We start from the raw sequence: 12,721 nt of genomic DNA on the forward strand, positions 1-12,721 counted from the left end.
AGTGAATTCTGCAGTTTATTGAGCCCCAAAGCGCACGAAACTGTGTTGTCTAAACTGAGCAATCCGGAAATGGTTGCTCACATCATTCACATCATGATTTGCCAGTCCTGAAGATCATTTTTAAAACTTCATTGTTTTCTTCTTTAAATGAGTTTCTGAATATTTATTTGATGATTAACAATTTCGGTAAAGCACTAAAACGTTTGTGGGCAAGGATCAAGGGCAGGTCCCCAAACGTCTCTGGGACTCTGAGCAAGCTGGGACTGTAACATGACCAGGAGAACCGGAGGTCGCCCGCTCCCTCTAAGGCATTGTGTCAAACAGAAACCGCAGTGCGGCCGGCCACACGTGCCTGTGGGCTGCCTAATGGGCCGGGCCGCACGCTGGCAACTCCCAAACGCACGCTTGGAACCAGAACCTGCAGCTTTTTTCCTAATATGATGTCCTCCTGCCACAAAGTCTATATAATAGATTCTTTATAGATTTTGATTAGTGCAAAGCAGTTTGCATGAAGGCCATGCCACTTACCTGGAAACTCCCTATCACATACACACATGTCCTGGGTAGGAGTTAACTATGACATATAAATAATTGGAATATTTTTCAAGTCTTTTTTTTCTTTTTACAAGATTGCAAGTAACTGTTTTAGCTACATAAAATGAAATACCACTAGTGAAGCGGCCTTTTACCTGCTTAAGAAAGCGGTCAGATGCGCTGCTGTGCTTGGCTAACACACCTGGCAGAGAAGGATTAGCATATTCAAACTGTGGATTGTAGGTATAGTCAGACTTGAAGAATCTCAGTTTTTCTTTCTCCAAGTTGGTGGGCTTTATAGCAGTCAGTATACAAAATTTCTTTCCAGAGGAGTCATCTCCTTTCTCAAAACTTCTAGACAGCTGAGGCTGTGGCTTTGGCTTTGGAAGAGTGGAGAAATGGCATCGCTTGACCTTGTTTTTGGGTTTAGGTGGCAGTACTATGCTGTTCCCTGTAACAGAGATACCAGGTGTAAACTTCACAGGATTTGACCCCGAACTAGTGACAAAAACAGCAGGCTGCCTCTCCAGGCAGTACCAAGGACCAGCGCTCATCACCGGTGCTGGGGCTTTCGTCTTGCGAAGGTCCTTACTACGAGAAGAGCTGGGAGATTTGCTGGGTTTTCTGCATCTTTTGGAGGAAGACTGCTTTTGTGACTGATGCTTTTTCTCCTCTTTACTCTGTAGGAGGACATTGTAACTACTGGTTCCGGTTGTGAAAATATCCTTCAGTACTCCAGGAGATAAATGTGAAAGGCTCCTGTTGTTGTCAATGACCAATGACTCTTCCGCATTTAGAATAGACTTCTTAGCAAGTTCCTGCTCAGGCCAGTGAAGTTTTTCTGTGTTAATAAACAAAATCAAAACAAAAGAAATAACAAAGATACTAGATGAAGCAAAGTGTTTATTACATGAAAAGTATTCTGAAGGTTATGTAAACTTTAAAATTTGTACCAATCTTTAAAAAAGACAATTTAAGAATTAAAAAGATATATTTCTATGTGTATGCATGCTAAATTATCTATAAAAATCCAAAGCTTCAAACCATTTAGATGATCAAAGTTTAACATAGATATAATACACACATAAATAATACTGAACTCTACCAAAGAATGTGAATTTCATAGAAAGAAGTTTTTAATATTATTTCCAATATAAAATAAAATCCAAGGCACTTTCAAAGCAAATACAACCTTGAAATTAGAGACAATTTATTTCATTTTTTTAAAAAAACTGCTTATCCACATACATCTGTTACTCATTCAAAATTAGATGTTAGATCCTTTCTATAAGTAGTAATAAATAATAACAACAATAATAGCAGCGACTATTCGTTGATAGTTATATGAGTTTGGGGTTTCACAAAAAATATATATCACTTAAGCCTCAGAGATGTTACGCAATTAGCTCAAAGTTATATGACAAGAAAGTAGTAAACAGTAAACCATGATTTGAATGCAGGTGTGTCTGATTAGAGTCCATGTTCGTTCTAGACGTCTGGTCACTCATTCAATTAGCAACAGACGTTCAGTATTCAGTCAGCTAATACACAGCACTGCGCTTTTTCTTCCTCTGCACAGAACATGGCACCCCAGTAAGACATGGTGATTTGAATAATTTATGTACTAAGACAGGCACCAGGACCACGTTCTATTCATTTGTTTCTTTCCCACATTTAGCATGGTATCTGGTAGACATTCGATAAATGTACATTGAAGAAATGAATGAATGAATGAATGAATGAAAGGCATGACCTTAAACATGCCATTCTGCCACCATTCTAGATAAACAGGTATTAGCAGTTCTGGGAAACATTCTGTATTTCCATGAGATCATTGCAGACGTGGAAAAATAACAGGGAAGCCCCTAAACCAGTGGTTCTCAATCAGAGGCAATTTGGCGCCCACTCCCCCCTGCCCCCAGAAACACTGGCAATGTCTGGAGACACTAGGTATTACCACTAGGAAAAATGTGCTACTGGCACCTTGGGTAGTGGCCACTGGATACTAATCATCAGTGGGCAGAGGCCAGGGATAATGCCAAACATCCTGCAATGCATAAGACAGCTTCCGACAACAAAACTATTCATCCTAAAATAGTGCCAATGTAGAGATACCCTGCTCTAAATATAACCTTCTAAAGCCCCAGAGGTCATTAGGTTTAGAGTAAAGAACTAATACCAGGTCAAAAGTGGATAATAACCAAATACGTGAGGTACTTAAGTTCTCTACTTAACATTTTCTAGGCCAACATGTGAAATTTGAATTCTGTGTCTAAAAGATAACAAAACAGTATGAACTTGCAGGGGCTAAATAAAATGTCTACTACACATACAAGTTGAGAGGCAGAGGTAGGAGCTAGATTGCCTAGGGTCATGTTGAAGGCTGATTACACAAAGAAGCCATTCAATAAATGTTCGCGACCAGCCAAAAATCAACAGAACAAAACTTTCATCACAGATTGGCAGGTCCCAGCTCCTCAGGGGACTTAAGGTGCCAACTGATAGTCACAAGCGGGCAGGCTGGGCAAACACAGGCTAGGGAACACCAGGACACAGGCTACAGCCCGAAGGGCCCCGAATGTCGTCAGTTTCCCTAAAAGGACACCACAAGTTTAGGGCACAAGAGGTGATAACGAAAGGAAGACTGAAATGGGCACTAACAGGGAAAGAACCAGAGAACTGGGGTAAGAATAAGGGTATCACGAACCTGCGAACGCCAGGTAAGGACTAGGCCAGCCAGGGGGGTCAAAGGAGGAAGTCAGGTTTTCTCACTTGGTCTTCATAAGAAAAAGGAGGGAAGTTACAGTAAATTAAAAATTAAGTAATAAGACTATTCTGAAGAATTCCTAATACTGATGGTTTATTACATTTATTTTGTGTTGATTTTTTTAAAAATGAATATTCGGTGTAAAAATGCTTTCTTTGGGTCCTAAGTCTCAGTAGTTTTATGACCAAAGAGCTAAGTTCATAGAGTTCTTTGGTCATAAAGCATCGGTGATGTCATAATTTTGTCCCATCTCAAACAACCTATATGCTTCGAGATACTTTTCTAAGAACACTCGAGGAGGCGTGGGGGCTGGGAGAGAGGTGCCAGTGCGTGCACCCTCTCCCCTGGAATCTGCGCATTTCAGTGTACCTGTTAATTATCTACCTGAGAGGCTTAGCCTCATCCCTTTTAAACTCCACCTGCTGATGAGTAAGTATGGGAGTGCCAAACGTGTATTTATTTAAGAAACGCCAACCCTGCCAAATCTTGACATGCCACGGGGTTCATAAAGTGGGGCAGATGGTCCTTTGAACCCTCTTATAAGATGGATGTAAATTTCTCACAGTCACCTTTTTACATTAAAAGTCACTAAACAATGTGACATCTTAGCCATCAGCAACTGCTTCACAGAACCCTGGAGTAAATTAAAAAAAAAAAAATCTGTTGATCAAAGAATGCATTCACCCCAACCTGATTACCGATACTGAGGGAAAAAAGAAAAACATTACATTAAAATGGATACTCGGTATACTCAGAAGTAGGTGAATATACTGAAATTACCAACACAATGAAAGCTTCGTTTGTATCTGGAACAGCAGAGAAAAACACCAGAATCCCTGGCTTCCACTCCCAGCTCTTTCAATTACCTCTCTGTAATGTTAGCCTGATCACTAACCCCATCAGTGCTCCATGTTCCTCAGCTAAAGGAATGGGGGGCAAAGGGGAGCACTGCTCACTGAACGCTGGGTGTCCCACTAAGAACAGGTGAGGTTTCACAGAAATTACGAGGTCTCTGGGTGAAAGGAAGATCAGATCACCAGAAACAAAGCCTGGTGGAGAATAGCATTCTACCACCTGATGGCAATTTTATACGTTCACTAATACTTATGAAATCTGAGAACCTGCTATAATTTTACACCACAAAACAACAGGTTGCTTGATTACACAGAAGAAAAGGCAAAAACAAAACAAAACAAATAATCCCCCAATAAGATAAACACTTTTATCAAGTAGTTCATCATCACTTAAAACTCAGATGATGTAATCTCTATCAGCAGCAGGAAAGGATGACTCAGCTGTGGTGTATTCACATAGAATAGTGTATCGCGATGAAAAAGGACAAACTGAGGTTGCAAGCAACAATCTAGACGAATCTCACAAACAACACTGAGCAAACTGAAGCCAAATCAAAAGAGTACATACTGTACAATTCCATCTGTATGTAGTTCAAAAACATGGCATTAGAAGTCAGAACAGTGGTTACCTTTGAGGGAGGGGTTATAACCTTGGATGAGGTACCAAGGTATCGGGTTCCAGAAATGTTCTATATCCTGTTCTGGGCAGACGTACAGAACAGTACTTTACTGAATATAAGTTACATCTTAATTTTTCAAATGGTCTATAAAAATAAGTATCTTGGAAAACATTTATTGCCCACTGTCTGCATTATAAAAAAATAAGCTTTAAATTATATCATCTCTAGATTCAACAGTACCCAATATAGTTTTTCAACTGTAAGTAAAAAAAAAAAAAAAAAAGAGAGAGAGAGAGAGAGAGATGGAAAGGTGCTGTAATTCAGGAACTGACACACTTAACTGTACTTCAGGATTCCTAAAACTGTCCATCCCAGTCCTTAGGAGTACTTACTAGAGTAATCAGTATTACTCTATAGGAAAAAAAGATTCTTTATAATGTGATACTGTTGTTTTTTGGCCAGAAACTAGTGTGTGTGTGTGCGCGCGCACATGCGATAGTTAGAAATACATACGGTATTCTATAATGGCAGAAAATGATGGTCATGATAAAAAAAAAAAAGAAGAAAAAGCCCTACACACCATCTGAAACAACAGTGAACGTGCTACAGAACGAACTTCATCATGGCTGTCCATTTAGGATGAAAGCAAAGGTCCGAGCTGCAGCATTCGGGGTCACTCGTGGCCAGGCCACTCTGCCTCTCCGGCCCCGGCCCGCCTTCATCAGTCTACTCTGGCGTCCTGTCATTGTGGGAGCCCTCACACTCAACTCTCTCTCTCCAGATGCACCTCTTCACACTGAGTCCTGCCCTCCCCGCGCTGTTAGATTAGCTTATACTCATCCCTGAGCACAGACTCACTTGTTCAGGAAAACTCCCTGCGAGGTTCTCTCAAGCACTTGTCATGTTGGCAGTCTGACATTGGTTCATACAACGGCGACTGCAACACTGAAATTCTAAGGCCCATTATGGCAGACGTCTGGGTTTGTTTCCCCTCACTCTTTGCCTTGATTATGAAAGGATGGCTGGAGCAGTCGCCAAGGGAGGAGAATATTGCAGACAGAAAGGATACAAAATTTGAATGCCTGAAGGTTGAGAAAAAAGTCATACCAGGGCGACATAAACAAATGAAACAATTAGCAATGTTGAAGACAAGTTTTAATGGCAGGTGCCTACTTAGGATGAACAGGAGCCATGTGCCTAAGTGCACTCAGCCTATAAGGCCAAACACTGGCCTTAAGAAGACTTGTCTCCAGCATTTCAAAATATTCACTTTTGTGAATATTTAGCTTCATTTCCAGATGACTCATTAATCATTTCTTATAACACACACGAACGAAATATGAACAGTAGGAAATCATAAATTAACATAATCTTATATGGCTTCTTAGAAAAGTTTGCTACTCATTGAATGAACTACGTATCTTCTTTATTTTGAAAACAATAATTTCATAGCCAAGATCATTTTCATAAAAATGATCTTTCCAGGCAAAAATTTATAGACTTGCCTATGACAAAAACTTCAAAAACAATACCTTAATCAGATAATGTACCACTGAGGTTAAATGGGATCTTCGTGTTGAATTTTGTGGCTTATATCCTTATACAGTCATTGACTGTAACAGTGTTGTGACTTTCCTAGTGGTTGAGAACATGGACTTGGGAGTCTTGGCTATTCATCAACAGCTGTGACCTTGACCAAGTTACTGAACTTCTTTGTGATGTAATTTCCTTTTCTGTAAAATGGGATAATAAACTAAATTCATCATGGTTTTGGAGCAAAGAACAAAAAAGTTAATGTATGTTAAGTGCTGAGAACAGTGCTTGCCTCTAGCAAGCAGTCTGTGTTCAGGATCCATATCATTACTATCTGCGACATTATATTCAGCTCCAACAGAAATGCCCCATGGGATAATATCTATGTGAAAATGTTTAGAATCATTAAATTTACATTTCAACATAAATTTAACATGAAGTAATTAATTCTTCATTCTAGAACCAACATTTTAGTGGCTTTACTATAATAAACTATCTCCTTTAAAAAGCTATGAGAAAGCACAGAAACCTTTTCTGATTTGATTTTAAACAGCATATATATAATAAACATCTTTCTTATTTTATTTTAACCTTCCAATCAGCAGTTCTACCAGGATGTTATATTTAGATTATATTCATACGTGACTAATAAGTCAAAGTGGGTAAGATATTACATAGGAAGTGATTTCAGAAACAGTTAATTGCTTCAGTCCTTAAATAAAAAACAATGTTTGCTCTATATTTACAGCTATTTTAAAGCTGGGGGTGGGGGTGGGGAACGCATTTCCATAGATACCCTCACCATAAATAGCCAAGTTCTTCTGCTAACCAGAACACAGACTTCTTAGATACCAATGAATAGTGAGGGGACAGCAAGAGAAAAGGGGGGCACATTTTCAGCTAAATTATCTTCATAGAGTTTCTGGCCATTTATATTGGGCTTTCTGATATAGCAAAAGAATGCTGGGCACAGGGTTCTAGAACTATCATTTTAACAAGTCAAGTACTATACAAAAGAAATGGAGAAACTATTTTGAAAAACAACCTGGTGAATTATTTTGAAAGAGGTTTTAAATTTGAGGCTTGAACTGTCCCAAAAGGCTATATGAATTTGTACAGAAAATCACTGCCAACTTACCTATCTCAAGGTATTTAACATGCAGTTAGAGTAATATATGGATAGCCATTAAATTATGAGAAAGAAGTTGAGGTAAGAGGAGTGTGTCTACTATTTTATAAACTATCTTTCTTCAAACTTCCAAATCTGTATATCAAAAACCAGGAGATCCACTTTACATTGCTGACTAACTGGTCAGAATACCCACTTTCTAATACTATGGTAATCGCATTCTCTCTCTACAATGATTGTTATGCTTTGGGGATATTATTTAATTGATTTCACTTCTAAATCATTATCTAATAACCTTCACTTTGATGGGCTCTGACTATATAAGGCAGTGGTTCTTAAATGTGGTGGAATTTGCCCTTCAGGGGGCATTTCTGGTTGTCACAATGGGGGGAGGGGCGGTAAGGAGAGTGTTGCTACTGGCATCTGGTGGATAGAGGTCAAGGACGCTGCTAATATTCTACAATGCAAAGGACAGTTCCCGCAACAAACACTTATCTATTAAGTTAATGATAACAGTGCCAAGTCTGAGAGACCTGCTCCAAGACACATGGAAGGTATGGTATTTTTTAGTAACTTTCAACATTTCCATTGTATTTTAAGATGAAAGACTAACATCTACATCAAATCACATTTTTAAAAATCTAATGACAATTTATGTTGCCCTCTAGATCTTAGATGCTGTTGTCTATGCTTCAACATAAATAACAATGAGATAAATCACAGCACAGTCATGATTGCATAAAATCAGCTCCACAGTTTATAACATGGAACATGAAATAAAACAATAAAATTAAGGCCATAATCTTTTCACTGGAAAGGAATTTAGTTTTACAAAATTAAAAAATTCACAGAAAAATGATCTATTAGGTACTGCAATGCCTTAAGGTAAAAAAAAAAAAAAAACAACTCAACTTATTTTGACACTAGTTTCAGAATTAGGCATTTCCTTTTATTTATTTTTATTTATTTTTTTCAGGGGAGAGCGTGAACGCAGTCCCCCACGACCACAAATTAGGCAGTTGCGGTTCCCACATCTGGAGAAATCGCAGCAGTCAGCACATCTGGAGTGCCAACGGTAAGCCTCGCCCTGGGAAAACCACGTTCGTGATCATGGTATCTCCCCTGCCAGGTTAAGTTAAGCATTTCCTTTTCCTCCGTTGTTCTTCGTTGTTCTTTGTCATGATACTGGAGTACCACGACTGCCTTGCAGAAATATTATACAGAATCAAATGCCGGGAACACAACCTACAAAATTATTCTAATATTATGTAAGACAACTTGTAAATGGTTAAAGTTAAAATCCATAGTTATTTTTAAAAATAATACAGGTAAGTAAACTTTCTGATCTAGGGTCCGAACACCCATTTTTTACTATAATACATACTATAAAGTGAGCTATTAATAATATCAACTTAAAATGTTCTCCCTGACTTAAGAATAAAAGCATACATACACATAAGCAGCATAAATGCTGATATACAGCCATGCGTTCTTTTGGTTAGCTGTGATTTTCCTAAACATTCTAGAAAAGTGGACCCCAATCCATATAATGCCGAATTACATACCTACTGTGCTTTGAAACAGAAGTGAACGATATGTATTTGGACGGTACATTTGTAGGGCCAGTAATCTATTATAACTTACTTCTCTAGACTCCACAACTCAAGCTTGCTAAGTGGCAAAAGGCAAGGGGCCGTTTCCTCTCCCGCAGCACATTTCCCTGAGCCCCGCAGCGCGCCCCGCACCGTTCCGAGCGCCGGGTCGAGCGCCGCATCTCCGCTACCTCGGCCTCGGGGCTGTGGAGGCCACGACCCGCCCCACGCGCAGGGCGGACCCCGGCCGCCGCTCCAGCCCGGGCGCCGGCCCTGCCCCGCACTCACCCGTCACGCGAATGGACTCCAGCATCGTCCCGCCGAGAGCGCGGACGGTGGGCGCCGCGCGCGCGGGGCGGGGGGGAGAGCCGGGCGGGCAGCCTCTAGCCTCGGGCCGCGCCTCAGAATCGACGTCGCAGGGTGAGCGGCTCTCGGCGACCCCCGGCGGGACGAGGCGGAGAAGGGCCGCGGGAGACGCGCGGACAAGGGCCGAGGGCTGCGCTCGCTCCGGGCCGCGAGCTCTGGAAGGTGCACACCCGGCCCTCCCGCGGGCAGCCGCGTTTCGAACCGGTCGCTGTGACGTTACCGCTCCCCCGTTGCTAGGAAACGCTCTCCGCGTCCGCATGCGCCGCGCTCCGCGGAGCCCGTGCGCCGCTCGGGGCGCCCGCGCGTCGGCGGCCAGGTGCGTAGGGCAGAAGTGGGACTACAACTCCCGGCGTGCACAGCGCGGGCGCGCGCCTCGGGGCTGCAGAGCTGAACCACGCAACCCACGCCCGGCCGGGCCAGTGAGCGGCGCGCGCTTCGGCCGGCCGTCCGCACAGATGCTTGCGCGCCGCTCCGCAGGGGTTCGCGGCTGTAGCTTCGCAAGAGAGGGGTGACGTAACCTCAAGTTCAGCCCCAGCTGCGAACTGCGAAGCCAGCCAGTCTCCTCCGCGTTCAGTTAATTTAAAAGGTGCGGAAACGCTTAAACAACCTTCGGGTGAGCTGGTAACGAGCTCTTTCGTCAGCTGAGCAAGCTCAAATACATTTACCATTTACTTACCGCAGCATAATGCCCTTAATAATAAAGTACAAACTGTAATTTACGATTGTGCAACTGATACGGCTCAATGTTGTTTTTCCGTTTGTTATTCCGTGGGAAACGTAGAGGCTGTGCCATTCATTTTTGGAGGGTCCTATGTGCAAGGTTCTGAGACACGCCCTGAGAACCAAGGGAAATAAATCTCATGGGGTTTACAGTTCAGAAGGCGGTGCTGACACTGTCGTTTTCAGAGCCATATTTTCTCTTTACCCTTCCTCAAGTTGCAACAGGACACAAATAGTTGGGATGCGTTTTCAAACTCAGGAACAAAAAGTCGCAGTTATGTCAGGAATATCATAGATTAACAGAGAACAGGGGACGATTTGTATCTTTTTCATCAATTAGAAGGAAACAGTGGAAATTTAAGTATCACAAATACCGGATAGCCCCACATCCTATTCTGTCAGAAAATCCTGGGAATACTATCTTCAAAATAATCCAGAATCCAGCCACTGCTCACTATCACTACTGCCCCATTCTGGTTCGACCTACCACCATCTTTTGTTTGCTTTATACCTAGAGCCTCCTAAATGAGCTCCGTATTTCCACCTTGCCCTCGTCACATTCTCAAAACTCAGCGTGGGCAGCGTGATCCTGTTAAACAGTCAAATATTATCACTCCTCTGAGGAACAAAAAACCCACTTCAGTGTCTTCCTTTCTTACCTATGAAGTCCTTTATGACCTAGCCTCCTGTCATCTCTGATCTCGTCTCCCGTGGCTCTTCTCTCCTTGGTCTCCTCCAAGTCTACTGATCCCCTTGACACTCATCAACTATGCCAAGCACGATTTCACCTCCTGGCCTTGGCAAGCTGGTATTTCCCCTGTCTGGAACACTCTTTCCCGAATGGACTTGCTCCTTCATTTCTTTCAGGAATTAATCCAAACACCACTTCTCAATGAGGCCCTTCCTGGCCACTCACTTTAAAATTGCACTCCTTACTCAGAGTTATTATCCCCCTTCTCTGCTTATTTTTTTTCCTTGATATTTTCTAATTAATTATATATTTTACTGATTTGTCTTATTGTCTGTCTCCATCCCTAGAATAAAATTTCCACAAGTTCAGTGATTTCTGTTTGTTCATTGCTATGTTCCCAGCACCTAGAATACTACCTGGCACACAGTAGGTGCTCAATAAATTATTTGTAAGTTAATGAACAAGTAGACAATAGAAAGTATGCATTTCCAATGACAACTCAGAGAAAATAGAATGATACAAAATGGGCATGTAGCTAAAAAAAAAAATCTTCCGGTTAAAGCACTTGATATAGTAATGGGCAATGAATGCTTTGCATTTATAAGAGCACTTGCAACATATGTCCTAAGAAAAAAAGCTATAAATGAACTTACATACCTAGCTTCCTTGTATGCCTTCCTTAATTTCCTTATATACCTAAAACTCTGAAACCCGTTTTCCATGTTTGCTATGAATGCATCTATTACTCCTCCAATTTCTAGTTTTTAAAGTCACTATTTCTCAAAATTTAAAAAAGACTCCTAAAAGATTTTTACAAGTCATATATCAGCAGCTATGTAAACAATTTACTCTGAATGCTTTTACTAAAGTGTGCTTAACCAGATTGTCCATTTTCATTATATTTTGAAGAAAACAAGATGTATTATTTTATTCTTTCCACGGGTATTTATTTATGTACCAAGTACTCAGCTTAGTACTTTTAGCATACATAAAAGACACTATACTTATCCTCAAGAAACCTTATTGACTAGTAGGTGAGGTTTCACACACATACACAAGTCCAAAAACTATGTGCACTAAAGGTTTACCTCCCTCTTTAACATTTTATTAAACTTAAGAATTCCAAAAATAAACAATCTGATGTCCCTGTAGTTAACCCACCTAGAATATTATTTCATTCTTTACTTTCAAAATTATGTTTATGTTCACCCTACCAATATTTTCTTGTGGATCACTCTGATTTTCAAATATCTTTACTGATAAGTATTATCTAAAATTGCACATCGATCTAATGCAAGCATTTTTAAAAGATATTATTCATGTGTTATTAGGCACTGAAGTACTCTCGCTAAGAAATCTGTGAATACAAAGAGTCTAATTTCAGACAAGACGAGTAGTGTTACCAGAGCCTTTTATCATCCTCGCCTATGCAATTATTCATCCTCATCAGGCTTTGTGCATCTGCTTTGTTAATTATTGATTCGTGCTGTGCCTGCTTAGCATTTCCACTGGGTACAGCATCTGCAGCTGTCCATTTGGCTGCTTTTGAGTCAACATTGTTTTTACATATTGGCCAGAACAATGAACAATTCCATCTTTCTGAGAAATTTTTCTGTATACCTGTTTCTGTATAAACCATTAATACTGAGACAAAAGAAATAATGGGATTGTTAGTTACTACCCCACTTCCAAAACATTGATGGTAAAATAAAGTTTAAAGTTTATAAAAACTAACTTTAATAATTTATGTTTATCTATAATGACATACTTTCTCTTTTCTAAAGTTTTATGAAACTTAAGTTTTCCCAAAATAGCCAAGACTGCTGTGACAGTTACCCCAGTTCAGCATCGCACTTTACCTTTATGGTCATTTTTATGTGCATTACCTACGTTACATGTGGGTCATTTTGATATC

The 12,721-nt window shown here is 40.6% G+C and overlaps 1 protein-coding gene and 1 non-coding gene across 5 annotated transcripts in view; both read right to left on the minus strand.

Moving 5' to 3' along the window:
• KIAA0895 (KIAA0895 ortholog) overlaps window positions 1-9,627 on the minus strand; it is a 33,099-nt gene extending 23,472 nt beyond the window's left edge. The window contains exons 1-3 of one of the 4 annotated variants that reach the window (XM_036230478.1): window positions 9,318-9,423; window positions 3,242-3,311; window positions 690-1,375 (exon numbers count right to left, since the gene is read on the minus strand). In XM_036230478.1, coding sequence (XP_036086371.1) covers window positions 690-1,088 — 399 coding nt within the window. In that variant the 5' untranslated portion in view covers window positions 1,089-1,375; window positions 3,242-3,311; window positions 9,318-9,423. Of the gene's footprint in view, window positions 1-689; window positions 1,376-3,241; window positions 3,312-9,081; window positions 9,264-9,317 lie in introns of those variants that run through there. The other 3 variants (XM_016159805.2, XM_016159820.2, XM_036230479.1) reach the window with 3 other exon arrangements.
• On the minus strand, window positions 8,411-8,575 carry LOC118610841. Its single transcript, XR_004954110.1, has one exon. It is a non-coding gene; the product is annotated as a U1 spliceosomal RNA (small nuclear RNA).
• Window positions 9,628-12,721: the final 3,094 nt, after the last annotated feature.

Source organism: Rousettus aegyptiacus, unplaced genomic scaffold, assembly GCF_014176215.1.
Source record: "Rousettus aegyptiacus isolate mRouAeg1 unplaced genomic scaffold, mRouAeg1.p scaffold_m13_p_13, whole genome shotgun sequence".
Classification (NCBI taxonomy): Eukaryota; Metazoa; Chordata; class Mammalia; order Chiroptera; family Pteropodidae; genus Rousettus; species Rousettus aegyptiacus.